The following is a 16,338-nucleotide window of genomic DNA, read 5'->3' on the forward strand; positions in this document are numbered from 1 at the left end:
AATCCGTTCTCCTTACAGACAGGACATGATTTTAGGACATAATATCACCTGGAGCTTTTATTTAAGGCGGTTTTTGTAACTCAGCTATTTGCTTTCTGACCAAATGGACAAATTCATATTTAGATGCCAGGTCTAAGCAGGAACTTATTACCAATTATAACAAAAATCTTTTGTTTCAGTATAAACTTGGGAAATATGCAGGTAATTGGGTTGAGTGCCATGAAACTGCCATCAAGAATGGTTAAATATTGTCAATTTCACATGGTTCCATTAAATACACCCAGCCCTGTCCTTTAGGACCCTGGGTAAGAGCACAAAAGGTCCTGGGAGTAGAGTAACTGCTGAGAATGGGGAGGGGCTGGGAGAGACCCAGCAAAATGTAGTGGAATCACTGCGTGTCTACATAGAGAGGGCGGGTGAGTCTCCGCGAAGCTGGGACAAAACAGGAAAGAAATGATCGATGGAATTTGAGAAATTTTGTTACAAATAGGAGCAGTTTGTGTCACTTAATCTTTTTGTTGTTCTTGCCAAATGAGAGTCAAGCCCTGTTAACTCCAGTAGTGGCTTAAACCAAATGATCTGGCCTTTATAAAGTTTTATTTCCTGATGCAGTTTTGAAATTTAACTTTAATATAGCTAGATAAAAACTGAATTTCAACACATGGCAGCTTCCTCATACAAAGGGCGGGTGGAGAGGTTGTTGGGTTGGTTTTTATTAAAGCTGATTTATCGTCATATCTTTAATGCTCCCCCCCAAACACACACACCTTATCTGAAATAGATTCTGTACAATAGTATTAAAATAATTTTCTAAACTTAAAAACAAAATTGCTTTACATGCACATCATTTCTATAGTTGCCAAAGTTTGAAAATTCCTCAGAATTCTCCTCTGGATAAAGTTCGTCCCGTTGGGAAGAACTGTGGAAGACTTTGAACAGTAAGGTGTCCTAACTAGTTCATTTATCCAGGTTATCAACACCTTCGTTGCCTCTGAGTTATTTTATAACTCTGTAAGTTTTAGAAAACTGATAATAACATACATGATCTTTGTCCACACAAATGCAAATTAATTGTGTGGGGGTAGCAGAAATTGATTATTGATATTGGTCTATGGATAGACCCATTTTGCACCTATTTGTATATTCATTTCAGAATTTCCTATACATGTCTCTGCTCTTTCATTTCTCCTTAGAACCACTTGTGACATCTTATCAGTTCCCTCATTAGTTAATGAGTTAAGTAAAACCTTGAGCACATACTCATCATTTCCTTATGAGAGTAATGATTATATTCTCTTTCAAAAATCGTGCTTTAACATCACGAATTGTAGTTTGATGGTGTTATTTTTCCAGGATGTGCCAAAGACGCCATGTACACCAACTCCTTAATAGGGAAGCAGTATACATTTGCCTGACAGAGGGTCAATTGTTTAAGGTTAGTGAAATCGATTTCACACATTAAAAAAAAAATAGCCCCAGACCTTGCAAAAGAAGATATAAGTCCACTGCACAGCAAGAATCATTTGAAATACATCTTTAATTTTAAAAAAGCAATATGCAATCTACAAAATACTTTGTTACATGATTATTAAGGCTCAATCTGTTCTATATTTGTATTGATGACATAAAATCATATTTTGAGTAAGATATAATAATACTTAGTCATTATTAAGGAAGGCCTTCTGACTGAATGTATAAGAGAAAAAAGGCTATATCAAAAGCACAGACCCAGAATGAAGGGAACTAAAACACTAGAACTGCCTAATATATAAATCAGGTCAAAAAATGTCAGCTTTTATTTATGCCAGGAAGGGCTTTTTTTCCATACTTTTTTTAATGGATAAACTACTTCCATTCCCATAAAAAAAGGAAATATTCTTAAATTCAGATCTGTAAAAGTGATCAGGTAATCATCAAGCCATGAATTCATTTACACAGTTAATAAGATCCTTTTACTGGTAAGGCAACCAAACCAGACCAATCAGAGCAGAATAACTCCTCCCAAACCGGCCAACTCCTTGGAAGTCTGCCATTGTGTCAATTAAGCAAACGACTCCCAAAGGGTCAAACTCATAATGCGGTGATCTAAACTACCTAAATTAAAATGCCAGAAAGGAGTAGTTCCTCCTTCACTCACTTCCTCCCTCCCTTCCCTACCTTAAAAGCAGGAGTTTTTATTGTTGTTGTTTCGAAGATCATCATTTACTTTCTGGCACAGATTCTACTTCTTAATTTGTAGTCTAAGTGGACCCTATCTGATTTTTTACTTACAGCACCCTGATCACATTTGACCTTCTGCCATTTCTGAGGTCAGAAGAATTGTATTAAAAAGCCTCTCCACCCAACACAGAATGTTAATCTAGCGCTAAGTAATGAATATTTAATGATCCTAATAGATGTGCAAATGAACAATTATGCTGCAGCACCCGCCGTTCCTGCCGTCAACCTTTCCGTTGCTGCAGCTGCAGAAACTCAGCTTGGGCTTCAGCCAGACTTTTGTTACATTTCCAGCACTGAATCTTGAGATGCTCCTGAAGGCTGGAGGGCTGGTGAATAAATGACCCCAGCAGTGAGGGACCTGCACATACTGGCAACCTGTGAAGCTTGAAGGGTGATTAATTGAACCCTATACTGAAATTACTTTGAGATGTAAATATTCATTAAGTTCATCTGAATCAGACTCTGAGTTCCTTACGGCAGGATGCTATAAAACAGATCGGAAAGGACCGGCAGTAATTAACCCAGCTACCTGCCCTGGGATCCCGGAGCAGCATCGGGTTCCGCCCGCCTCCATACTTGTTCCAAGCTGATTGAAGTCACTCCAGAATGTGCCACACCAGACGATGAGGAAGGATGGTGGAATTTTTTTTTAAATGACACACACATAGATGTGCCCTCCTATACATCAACAGTGACTCTCAAGTATATGATATTATGAGCAATACATCAAGTGAAGTTAAAAAGAGGAATACCAATTCATTTTACAGTCAACGTTTGCATTCTTTGCCTTTACAGTAAAATAATGAAAAGCATTAAATCTGCTGATACAGACCATCATAACTGTTTGTTTTAATTTTCATTTTTACCAGATTGAAATGAATGTAATGTAACATTAAATAAAATGTATGAGACAAACTCTGTGAGTCAACAAATAATGTTGTTTGGAAGAACACTATTATATCAGTTCTGACTCAAAACAAATCTAGTAAACAGAAAAATACCTCCTGATCATATTTAAGGATCAACATAAATTGAAGGTGTATTAATACCAGGTGTTTTTTCCACGTTTTTCTGACTAAAAAAATACCTAGAATATAGATTTCCTACATCTAAAAGTCTGACCTTCACCATAAACACTGAAAGGAAATTATAAACAGAATTATAACTGCTACTGCTGTCAGCTTTTCATTAAAAAACAAACATTCACCTGACTTTGAAGAAGAGAAATATCACTTCTTAGAAACGTAGATAAAATAATCTAGTGTCTTTCACGTTGCTCATCTTTTAAAGAAAATTACTCTAAATTAAGCAGGTTTAGCATAAATAGCATGATAGCAGAACTAGCATAAAATAATCATAATATGATTTAGATTTCTACTCAAGAGAAGCTTGTGTTAATTACAAATAATACTTTATCAAAATACATTCTTAGAGTCTGTACTTTTGGGAAACAATATTCATGAACTTTAAAAATTCATTTTTAATACATAAATATTTTAACTAGTGTCCAATACTGGGATTCTGCTTTGAAAGGAATCTCTCCAAGCAAAGGGCAGTATGTCTTAGTGACTTGTACTAAAATATGTATATCAACAGAACTAGCTTCTTTGCAGCACACACCAGAATATAAATACATTTTGAAAATAATGACACCGTGGGGGAAAGACAGGTACCAAATACAGCTGATGATTACCCACCAGTGTGTTAACAGGACAGGAAGATAAATAATTCAAAATCAGAGACAGTTCCACAGCTCCATTTTAGCCTGTGGTTTCAACATCATTCTGCAACTGGCCACATTTCAGAGACGAGCAAGAGGGAAAATGAAGTACTTTGGTTTACGCCTCCTTTGACTGCCTCGCCATCTAGCACAGGTGCTAACTGAATAAGAATAGACAGGGGCTGGAGGAGAATAACTATGGCCTCCAGGTAATCCAGAGGGCAAAGCCATCAGTCGCCAAGTAATCAAAAATCAAAAATGCTTTGGCCACGTGGCTGTCAGGTCACACACTGAATAATAGTGCCTTTGAGTTTCACCAGGAAACAAAAACATCATGAACATTACAGACACATATTAGATCAAACCCCTGGGGCACAAAAGCATAAAGTGTAGATGGTTTGGTTGCAGATCTAAGCTTCTTTAAACATAGGCATTGGACCTGTCACTTCCACTATACAGTAGCAGAACTTTGTGTGGTTTCTGTGAATTACGTATTTGAAAAGTGGGTCGTCATCACTGACTCTTGCTACTCCTACTGAGTTACACAGTCACCAGCTTTATCTGGGTCTTCTCCATCGATTTTAATCCACTTCTTCTCTATTTCAACCTGTTAAGCAAAAGCAAAACAGGGGCAGCATTAACAAATGCAACACAGCATAACACCTCTTCAGTCTTGGTTTATAAATGAGGCAAGGACTGTAGCCACCTCATCCTTTGGACACAAACACTGTCCCTCTACCCTGCCATGGCTGTTCCCAAGTGAGGCGCACTGCTCTGCTTTTGGACAACTGAATCCCCCAGATCCTTCCCTCTGGGGTCAAATCTTAAAGAGGACAAACTTTTAAGTCAAACACATGTTTTATTAAATGTATACAGAATACATATACTGATAAGACATTTACAAATCTGGCCAGACGTTATCAATTATACCCCCCAAGTATCATATATCCATCCGCTGGCCCACCTGAGATTTAGAGCACACCGAAAATCACCTCCCTAATTAACTAAAACAAACTGGTTTGCAAGTGTATGTCACTCTTTAATTCATCTGGCGCAAGAATGCAGATGACCTGATGGTGAACATTTAAAATTGTGGTAATAGAGTAACTTGGCATTTCCCAAAGAGTGCTCCACACAATACTATTCTGGAAGATATTGATAGGTGTTTTACAGGAGACAAGATTCCATAATTGATGAGCTGGGAGAAACTGAGTTAAGTTTAACAAGTTTCTTTATTACAGGACTTCTCAGAGGCTTTGTTCAACATTAATTTAGTGTACAGCATCCCCCAACTTATTTTTTTCTTGGATCATTATATGGGACATATGTTCCATATAACAGAACTTGGGAAATGCTATTCTAACAAAATCTTTATTATAAATATACTTTTGAAATGTGAACTCATTTTTAATGACCTGTTTTTCATTGAGACCTATATACACGGCACTGTATCCTCAGGCTCCCAATGTTCTCTAGAACTGAGGGGAAGAACTAGGCTCACTGATGACCATCAAGTTTCCATGACTGGGCTCTTTTCTAGGTCAAATGCACACACAGACACACATGGTCGCTTAAGAAGGCAAAGTAAATATATAAAGCCAAATCAGGTCACAGCTTTGGAAGCCCCAACTTGAACCCAAGCGCTTTGGGAGGTACCTGGATGTTGTAGCAAGCTCGCTGATGAACATGTTTCTGTGGCTGGACATCACTTTCCACCCCCAGAGACCTGACCTCTGTCCTTGAGGCACAGGTGTCAAGAATCCCAAACTGAACAGTAGCAAATGGATACCAATCAGAGGGAATTTCTTGGTCTGATCCAAGTTCTAGTTTGTATGACAAACAGTGGGGATGATCGGGACCTTGAAAAAAAAAATCAAACAGTCAAAGTATTTCAACGGCCATTGAACATTTCTCTTGAGCATAAGAGGCACGCATCCCTCTCTTTAATAAGCATTTCCATTAGCACTGTGGCTCTGTGAATTCCATTTAAAAAGCATATCAAAACGCACAATTTTGCACTAAGGGGAAATCTACCTGAATTTTTTAAGTACTAGCTTTAAAATAAGTACAACTTTATCATTATATAGTTACACATATTAACTCCCAAAATGTTTTCAATTAGGAGTATGCCATTTCTTTTTTTAAAAAGAAAGTTTAATAATTCATTTAATTATTCAAATAAAATGATGACCAACAATACAGTGATCAGAAAAATTCAGAATTATATCAAGTTCGTATGAGTGCCTTTTATTGGGTGATTCTAATTCAGAATAATAAAAGTATGCTGTTTTTTAAATTAAAAGATGAGTAATATTCATATTAAGCATCATTATTTGGCTACAATGCACATAAGGTCTGTAAAGAAAGAAAACTGTCTTAAGCAGACTGAAAAAGATCTTACAATAATTCTTAATTTATTCATTTTCTTACCACTCTATTTATTGATAGATAATGTAAAGGTAAATTTCAGCCTAAGTTAGGTCACATTATAAAGAATTATGGTTTTTGAAAAGTTAAACTTAATGAATTTTTCCTACATTTCAGAAAATATTCTAGGCCAAGAATCCTTTTTTTAGTAGGATGGATTATTTTTTTAGTGTATTACTTCCCACTCACCCTCCTTAAACTTTTGACTGGAACAAATGTACAGTGTAGAGTTGGGCATACTGACTCTCAATGTTTCAATGTAATATTTGTTTTCACTTAATTCACTTTGCCATGTATTAAGCATCTATTCTATGCCAAGCCAGGCTCTGTGCCAGACCTAGGGCTATCAGATATACACAAAAGCTTTAAGAGGGGTCATGTACTGTGTGTGTATGTTTATGTGTGTGTGTTACAATGGAGTAAAAAATATTTTCAATGTAATCACTGTAGTAACTCTATAAATGCTCCATGCTTCTGTTGCATTAACCCACAGCATCTACATATCCCATGCAGCTATTTTATTTAAATAAATGTATGAGATGATAATAATTTCAGAAGCCAGATTAAATTACTATACCACTGACATGACTCAAGAAAGAACATTTTCATCAGAATGTAGCTTTAGGCACAAAAACAAGAGTTTAAAGGATTTCACTTAATTCTTAAAAGATAAATTGCCTTTCATTCCTTACAACCTGTTTCTTGTAGAGAGACTAATAGAATTCTAAGGCTGTAAAAGGCCTTGAGAACTCATCCATCAATTAACCAACAGATGCTCATTAGCATCTCCGCCAACTCCCTTGTAGGGTAGAACTACGGCGGCCTCAGAGGTGCTCTAAGCTACCCAGATCACTGCAGGCAAGTGATAACTTCATTCACACACACGCATACCCAGGGGAGATTCCACAATCCATTAGCTTTTCTGGCCTTCTGTCTGCAGGACACAGTAAGTTTATTTAAACCTAATTCAGCCACTCTTCAGTCCTTTATGGCACAGCCGTTAAGCACATAAACAGTGGACTCGGATTGCCCAGGGTCAGATCCCAGCTCTGCTACTTAAAAGGTGGGTGACCCGTGGCAATTTATTTGATCTCTCTGAGCCTCAGTTTCTACATCTGAAAATGGGGGTGATGGTGATGATGACACAAACCTTATGGGATTGCTGTGAGGATTCAACAAGCCAGCTGGCACACACAGAGCTCTAGAGACGTAGTATACTATTATGGTGTAGACAGAAGTGCAAAGTGCTATTCGATTATAAATTCAATATTATTACTTAATGACCATAATTTTGCTAATGAAAGGGCTATGAATTCTACACTTTTGGCGCTGAAAATGATATTGGAGATGATCTAATTTGATACTCACATTTTAAAGAAAAACTCTTTTGGAGCTTTTGCAATGAAAATAACCCAAGCTGAAGACCTAGTACGCCAAAATTAGGTTTAGAAACAAAATCTTTCTACCCACTTGTCTAAAATACTGGTAAAAGATAAAGGAGAGCATTTTTCCTTCCAAGTTTTCTGGCGTATTTTTCCTGGCTTTTAAAAAACTCTTAAATACTCTACAATGTTTAATAACTCACACTCCCTTTGGACTTTGATATCCATGAAGAGAAATATCATGTCCGTCCTTAGCACAAGTCTGGCACATTTGGGGCTCAAAGGATATTTGTGGAATTTACAAGTGAATGAACAAAAGAGAGGAAAATCATGTTCTTTATCTCAGTACTGACCACTAGGGGGCACTCTCGGGCTTTGGTAATTAGTGCCTCATCACTTTCTAAGGACCAGGAATGCAAATCACAAAATCTATTTAGGTCTAGTAGATATCCGGTCCCTCTTGAACCAAAATATTTCACATCTGAAACTGAACTGGTGAGAGCTGGAGGGAATGAATGGTAGGAGGGTGACACAAGTGGAGGAGGAGAGAACCACCAATATGCTAGAGAGAAAGCAAAGAGAAAAGTAAATGCAAGTTATATTTAAAAGTTGGTAAAATTGGGAAAGTGGAGATAGATACTTTTGTTAATTGACCCTCCACCATTCTCACTTCTCTTTCTAATTAAATGCTACCATATGTACCCTCTATGGCTAATCAGTGTTTTCATATGTCCTCATTCTCTTCTCCCTCTCATTACTCCCTTTTCCTCTCTCTCTCCTTCCCCCTCCTTCTCCACCACCCTCTTCCTCCTCCTCCTCTTTCCCATCCCCAGCAAAACCAGTGCTCAGGGTCCTCTGTTGTCATTCACACCTTAGCCTGAATGAACTATCTGGGGCCAACCGAGTTACAAAATGAAAGGCTCACCCGCTGTTACAGGAATATTAAGCATTGATGTGCTGGTAGAAGAGACATTTAAGGAGCCAGCATCCCTTTCCACCTCCCCTGAAATCACATATAAGTTATTTCACCAATAGGAAAGGTCAATTCTGATCTCACAAATCCCCAGCAAAGGATAGATAGTCAGTGGGAAGTTGTTGTATAACAAAGGGAGTCCAACTTGAGGATGGAAGATGCCTTGGAGGACTGGGGCGGGGAGGGTGGGGGGGACTCGAGGTGGGGGGAGTCAAGGAAGGGAGGGAATATGGGGATATGTGTATAAAAACAGCTGACTGAACTTGGTGTACCCCCCCAAAAATAATAAATAAATAAATAAAATTTTAAAAAAATTTTTTAATTAGTACATGCACTTCATATATTCTTTTTTAGTTTCCTTTTTTTTAAATGTTTTTTTCTAACAGGTTTTTTCAGAAACTAGCTTGAAAAGATAACATTTTAAAGACCTTCTTTTAAAATCCTTTGTTCTCGAGAATGGACTGGAGAACTCGAGGTTTGGGGGGAGCAGGGGGTGAAGGGGAAGCTGAGACGAAGTGAGAGAGTAGCACAGACATATATATACTACCAACTGTAAAATAGATAGCCAGTGGGAAGTTGTTGTATAACAAAGGGAGTCCAACTCGAGGATGGATGATGCCTTAGAGGACTGGGATGGGGAGGGTGGGGGGGAGTCGAGGGGGGGGAGTCGATGGAGGGGGGATTGCGGGGATGTGTGTATAAAAACAGATGATTGAACTTGGTGTACCCCCCCAAAAAAATAAAAATAAATAAATGTACCCCAAAAAAATCCTCTCTTCTCTAAATACCCAAGTGATTTTAAAATCATACAGCAACATGGAGATGCGCTCTAAGTCCCTGCTCCTCTATGGGAGGTGAGGTCCGTGGCCAGCAGCACAGGCATCAATGGAGCCCGTGCGGCAGACATAGTATGTATGCAGAAGCCCCACCTGCTGAATCAGAGTCCACATTTTAACGAGGTGATTTATATGCATGTAAAGGTTTGAGAAGCATTGCCTTAAGATAAAAATTTCCTCTCTGCCCCAACCTTACTCTTTCTATGCTTCTCACGAAGCAAATTGCCGCGCACCCTCTTACTCTTTGCACTGTCCTCCCCAACCCCTATCGTGGCGAAGGCTCAGCAACAGGGCCACGTGACCCCAGAAGCATCTGGGCTCCAGGCTGGCTCAGAGCTGCCCCCTGCCCGTCAGACTCCACCGGACACAGCCTCACTGCCTTTTCCCCAGGGCCCCCCTCTTGGTGCACAGACCTGACGTGAACAAAGCAGCTTCGATCCCAAAGAACCTGGTCAGTGAATTCTCACCATGTAATCGGCTGGAATGCTTGTAAAACATCATTCTGTGTGAGCCTGGTGCTATGACAGTCTTCCACAAGAATTCCCAAAGGCCAAGACCAAGTCCAGCCAGCCTCTCTGGGAAGGCACATTCCTCGAATTGTTCTCGGTGAGCTCAACTGCTGGTAAACGCAGATGGGAGGGCAATACGGAGCTCTAGAGGACACAGGGATACACAGAGCAGGGAGGAATCATGCCTAGGAGGCCTCGACAGGTCTCCCAGGAGACGGACCCGAGAGCCTCTTGCAAGCCCAACGTTGGGCCTCACTCCCAGAGTCTGACTGGCAGGGATAAGGCCTTAATATGGGTATTTTAAATATTAAAGCTCTAATGATTCTAAGGACTCTGACATGCATTCAGAGCTAGGAAACAGATTTTAAAAGGCGTGAGGAAAGGATCCCAGGCTATCTCAGCTAATGGCACCACTGCCCACCTACGCGTCAAAGCCAGAGACCCTTACCTCCTCCCAGCCCTGCCCTGTCCCCCAGGCCCACAGGCCATCTGTCACTGTCTCGGGGTCACCCCTTCTGAATTCGCTCCCCCACCCCTCACCTGTCTCAGTGCTTCCACTGGCTCCTGCCTTGCTCAGCCTCTCTCCCCTCCTACCAGCCTCCCTGTACTATAATCTACTCATGAATCTCTCCTCTGCAATGCACATCTGACTTTCTAAAACACGGTAGGATTCTGTCAGTCATGCCTGAAAACATTCCGGAGGCCCTGCTGACAACTCCACACCCACAGCACAGTCACAGCACTCTTCACACGCTGGTCTCGTCTCCAAGTATCCCCTCGGTCCCAAAACTCAGATAAGATTCCCCATGGACACGCCTGTGTTGTGCTACTTCTATCCATGGTGGAATCCCACTGACTCTCGCAGGCCAAGCCAAACCATCACCTCTCCAGCAGACCCATCCCTTCTCCCCGCTGCAGGTGATAACTCCTTTCTCTGGGATCCCTACTGGATATGTCTGTACACGCCCGGAACAGAAGAGAGCACATTTCCACAGCACATTTGGATAGTTGCTTCCGTATCTGCCTCACCCGCTAGACACGTGTTTCTGGAGAGCAGGGATCCTGTTTGCATCTGTACCCCCACCCCCCAAGCACCCTGCATAGAGCCTGTACCTAGAGGAAATTCAGTGGGTGACTGCGGAACGGACGCGTGAAGGAGTGAGCCCTCTTATAAAATTCTTCTTGACTGAGTCAGTTAACGAAACCATCAATTCTGAGCAAATGCAGTGTTATGAACAGGATCATTTTCACAAGAAGCTTTATATGTTGTTCTCCTCCCAAAATTAGAAAAGAATGATTTGTATGGGTTCTCAATTTGAAAAAATAAAAACAAAAAGTGTGGCTGCCCCAGTGGGTCTAGCTGGGGTGCCTGGAGTGGGCTCACTGCAAACCCGTCCCCCTGCCCCTCTGACCCCAGCCAGACAAGCCAGCAGGCTAAGCCCTCTGAGCTCCTCTCTCAGAGGCATAATCATTGCTGCAAACCCGTGACCTTCTGTTCCGGGTCCAGTGATCATCTCTGGGACCAAAAGAGAACAGGAGTCCGGTTATCGCCCAGACCTCAGGAGACTTCAGTGGGCGAGGAGGTTACAGCTGGCGTTCCAGTCTGCCTTCCCCCTTCCCTTTGTGTTCAGCAAAACAAAAGACAATAGCATGCTGATTTTCATAACCCCTCTCATCTAAAAGTAGCACACGTGACTTTGAGAATAGATCCCTTGGAACCACACACTCAAAACCTCTAAATTCGTTTCCCCGGGAGGAAGATAATCTGAGAATGGTTTTAACTTGCTCCTCCAGAAACGTTATCAAGAAGGCAAGAAACAACACCTCTGTGGATAATATCACAGAAGATATTCCCATCACGTTGGAATTGACCAGGAGACACCCTTTAGAGGCCACGTCTGTGACCACGCTATCACCACCTCTCCCCATGCTGGGCCTGTGCTCTCCTGGCTGTTCCTTGGAACTAGAAGGAAACTACCGTGAGTCAGGAGAATGCACGGAGGGGAATTTGGCATGAATGGAGAAGAGCAGGTAGTGTCAGGAAGGGCTAGTGCGCAGGGGCTTCCCTTCAGCACAGGGCCTGGGGCTCCTCCGCCCCCAGCTGTATCTCTCACCTGCCAGGCCCTGTCCATAGCTCAAGATACAATCCGTCAACAGATGTTAAGCCAGAAAACTGCAGGGCACAGACAAGGTGGCATGCTGCCCCTCAGTTCCACTGCAGTCTAGGGCTTGCTCTTCCTGCCCCAGAACATCGCAGAACAGTGTCCCTCAACCTGAGTCACACAATAGGTTCACCTGCGGAGTTCTCAAAACATATGGGTGCCTGGGCCCCTCCCCTAGAGATTCTGATTTAATTGGCAGAGAGCAGAGCTTGAACATCAAGATTATTTAAAAGCCAGATTATTCTGATAGCCAGTTTTGAGAAACACTGCTGTAGGTCCACCCCGAATAAAAATGCTTCCCCTGAAGTGCACAGCGTGGGGGGCCCTATGATGAAATTAAATTTCCCTGAAGCTGTGGGCTATCTGGAAACAGGGATCAATTTTACTTCTCCTTAGCCTCAGCACCTGATGTGGCACTTGGACTACAGTAAGGGCTCAATGAAGGTTTGCCTAAATGATGATTGCATCAACTCAGGTGCCCCAACTTAGCTCCATAGCCCAGTGTTCTGCTAGAAATAACTGAACTAAAACAGGGAGTAGCCCTAATTTCAAATTTTGCTTTTTTGCATTATTGTGTTACACCCACTACTAGCTTACTACTTTAAAATAAATGTGGTGCTAGAACGGTCTCTTCAAAGTTCTGAACTTCTACATTCATTATTTTCTTTGCAAAACAAAAAAAATTAACTGAATTTTAATGCTTAAGTTATGTCTACTTAATTCTAAAACAACTTGTCAAGATGGTCAAATTGGTCAACTCAGCAAAAGCAATTAACTTGGGTGAAAATGAAAGGCGGTCTTATTTCAAGAAGCAGGGAGCAAAACCTAAGGAGGAAGTGGTAGTGGCTGAGAATACAAAAAGGTTCAGGTATATTGAAGGATGACAGATCTTAAAAGGTTAATTAGGGAATCTAAGCTATGTGAACAATAATTTCAATATTTGAAGTTGATGGCTGATGTCGAGGTCCAACTAGAAATTTCCCTCAGTACCACCACCCATAATAAAATCCTAGCCTTGGGCGGTATTTCTTATATTTAAAAAAAATTTTAGGTTAAACTTATCTGGTAGAAAAAGCATAAAGGGACAGAATAAACCAGCTGTTTGACTAAATGTTCCATCTCCCACCCAGCGATGTAGGCATGGCCTCAGCTGACTGAAGTTACCATCTGCCTCAGCCTGGTTTCAACCCAAGGAGGAGGGTGAAAACATTTCAGTGATTTCACATGAAAATCAGCTTGGAGTGTTGAATATTTACTTGAATTTTTATCAGGAAGCCGGTCTATCTTCCATACCACAGCCCGGTAGGCACTCTCATATTTTGCTGACCCCACAGTGACCTGTATGACTGGTTCAGATTCAGGCTCATGTAAACTCCCCAGACATGCCCGGCGGTTCATTTTGGCTTTCAGGGACTTCTGCCTCTGGAGGTTCATGGTCCAGAGGGCCTTGATCCACTGTGATGGGACAGGAAAGTGAATCATTATGTTGTCACAGGATCTCAAGCAATTGGCATGGGATGGTCTCTGGACCAATGGGGCCATGTTGACAAAGGCCTGAAGCTCCACATACGCCCCCTGGACAACCACTACAGACTTCAGGGAAAAGGGAAGATCTTCCCCACTATACAAAGTCTTGAAACGCATCAGCTCAAACCGGCAGGCATCCAGAGGTACAAACTTAATGACTCCTGATTGCTCAAATTCTTGTGCTTTTACACACTTATGAAAATGATAGTCAAGAATATCAATCCCCTTCTTTTCTGGGTCTTTTTCAAAATAGCATTCATTCTGCTTCTGCAGCTCAAGGTCATTCAAGGTTAAAAAGCATTCCATGTTCCCATTCACAAAACAGAGGCAAGAGATTTGAGTTATCACAGCACTTTCAACCAATTTTCCTTCTTCTTTAGTGATTTTACCCCAAAAGTTGTCCACAATTTCCAGGGAAATTTCTTGTTCCTCATAGTTCTTTTTTGGTTTTGAAACAGCTGGCAGCTTCATCAGCTCCTCCTCCACAGTGGTCAGAAAGTCAAGGAAGTCATGGTACTCTGTGGACCCCAACTTCAGCATTTGTTCTATGTCTGGTTCATGAACTACTTCTGTCTTAGAATGGTATTTCCTTTTTTCTGTGTAAGACACATGTTCAATCTTCACAGTATGGATTTTTCCCGCCACACTAAAGTTCTCAACTTTGGGTTCAGAAAGCCTGCAGTATGGATCGAGCTGTAACTCTTTAAATGGTTTTTCTAACCCCTTCTCATAATACATTTGCAAAATTCCTCCAGGTAAGACTTTTAGAAAAATTGGACCCCACTGACGGGAAGACATCATGTTCTTCTTCTCAGGAATTCTCAACATGAAAGACCATCCAGCTTTTGGCTGACTCCTGAAAAGCATATGCGGGACAAAAGAAGAGGCAGTGTCTTCAGCATACAGACATTGCGTAGACAAATTTCCAAATGAGTCTTGGTTCTCAGCTGATTGGAGATGCTCAAGTTTCTCACAGATGTAGTTGAATGAACACTGATTTAAGCCTTTTTGATCAATATGCATCTCTTTGTCTCTTGATGGAAATGTCTTTCTGCTTCCTGGAGGGTCAAATGTGAGCTGGGAAGCACTGCCTTCATCTTTCCAAAATGGACTTGAAAAGGCACAGCCCTCCCGAAAATACTGAAACTGAGGAGTATCACTTTGGAACCCTAGGCTTTCAGCTTGGTGAGGGCTCATTTCATCTGGAAGACCCACTTTGGGAGCTGGATGTATATATGAGTGGTCACTGGGTAATAAGGAAGCATGGGATAAACAGGTTGGTTTAGTAGGCAATAAGGAAGAACCTGCTCCTGGTATAAGTGGACTGTTTGAAGATGATTCTGGAATAGGATAAAGCACATTAGTCCCTGCTTTGGGGATGCCAGGAAAACCTGGGAAATCTTTGGTAGGTGTGGAAAGAGGAGAGTTACTTGGAGGTCCTGGACTGAAGTAAAAGTCTATGACAGGAGAGGAGAGAGGGGTACTGCTGGTGGAGGAAGATCCACTGGGAAATTCCTTGGGACCAGAAAGGTTCAGTTTAAGTCCATTCGGCCTACAAATGCCTTGATTCTCCAGAGGGAAATTCTTTGACTTTTGAGAAGACTGAAAAGTGGGGTCATCATCAAATGTGACCCAGGTGCCTGGGTTCGTGGAGCACATCTCTGGGATCAGCTTGTGGTCTTGTGAATGAATCAGATACGCTGCCCCTGTTAAAGGAAAAAGAGAAAATAAGACTATAAAATGAGGGGGAAAAATTCAAGTTACCAGAGGTTTTTAGTTCTGAGAAAAACTTGGATTTCAACGTATCCAGATTTATAGGTTAACCAAGTTTAAAGAAATACTTAAAAACTGTAACACTTTTAATGGCTGAATGGATTAAAAAAATGAGCTCTAACTGTATGCTGTTTATAAGAGAACCATTTTAGATTTAAGGATACACATAGGCTGAAAGTGAAGAGATGGAAAAAGATAGTCCATACAAATAGAAACCAAAAGAGAGCAGAGGTGGCCATACTAATACAGCACAAAATAGACTTCAAGTCAAAAACTGTCACAAGACAAAAAAGGGCATTATATAATTTTTTAAAAAAAAGGGTCAACTTATCAGGAAAATATTACAATTATGAGTATACATAAACCCAACATCGGAGCACCCAAATATATGAAGGAAAAATTAAGAAACTGAAGGGAGAAAAAGACAACAACACAATAACAGGAGGAGATTTCAATACCCCAATTTTAATAATGGATAGAACATCCAGATAGAAGATCAATAAGGAAACAGAGGACTCGAACAACACTATAGAACAAAGGAAACTACCACACATATACAAAACATTCCACACAATAGCACTGGGATACACATTTTTCTCAAGCACACACGTAACATTCTCCAGGATAGATCACATGTTAGTTTACCAAAAAAGTCTCAACAAACTTAGGAATACTGAAATCATATTAAGTATCTTTTCCAACCACAATAGAATGAAACTGGAAATCAACAGCAGAAGAAAAGGGACTTCCCTGGTGGTCCAGTGGTTAAGACTCCATGCTTCTACTGCAGGGGCTCGGGTTTGGTCTCT

The 16,338-nt window shown here is 41.0% G+C and overlaps 1 protein-coding gene across 3 annotated transcripts in view; it reads right to left on the bottom strand.

Annotated features, from left to right (window-relative positions):
• Positions 1 to 1,513: 1,513 nt before the first annotated feature.
• Positions 1,514 to 16,338, bottom strand: part of STON1 (stonin 1) — a 60,702-nt gene continuing 45,877 nt past the window's right edge. For 2 of the 3 annotated variants that reach the window (XM_057742839.1, XM_057742840.1), the window contains 3 exons: positions 13,486 to 15,462; positions 5,597 to 5,799; positions 1,565 to 4,547 (listed from right to left, as the gene is read on the bottom strand). In XM_057742839.1, coding sequence (XP_057598822.1) covers positions 4,473 to 4,547; positions 5,597 to 5,799; positions 13,486 to 15,415 — 2,208 coding nt within the window. In that variant the 5' untranslated portion in view covers positions 15,416 to 15,462 and the 3' untranslated portion in view covers positions 1,565 to 4,472. Of the gene's footprint in view, positions 4,548 to 5,596; positions 5,800 to 13,485; positions 15,463 to 16,338 lie in introns of all 3 variants that reach the window. The other variant, XM_057742838.1, reaches the window with a different exon arrangement.

The sequence above is a fragment of the Hippopotamus amphibius genome, chromosome 7, assembly GCF_030028045.1.
Source record: "Hippopotamus amphibius kiboko isolate mHipAmp2 chromosome 7, mHipAmp2.hap2, whole genome shotgun sequence".
Lineage (NCBI taxonomy): Eukaryota > Metazoa > Chordata > Mammalia > Artiodactyla > Hippopotamidae > Hippopotamus > Hippopotamus amphibius.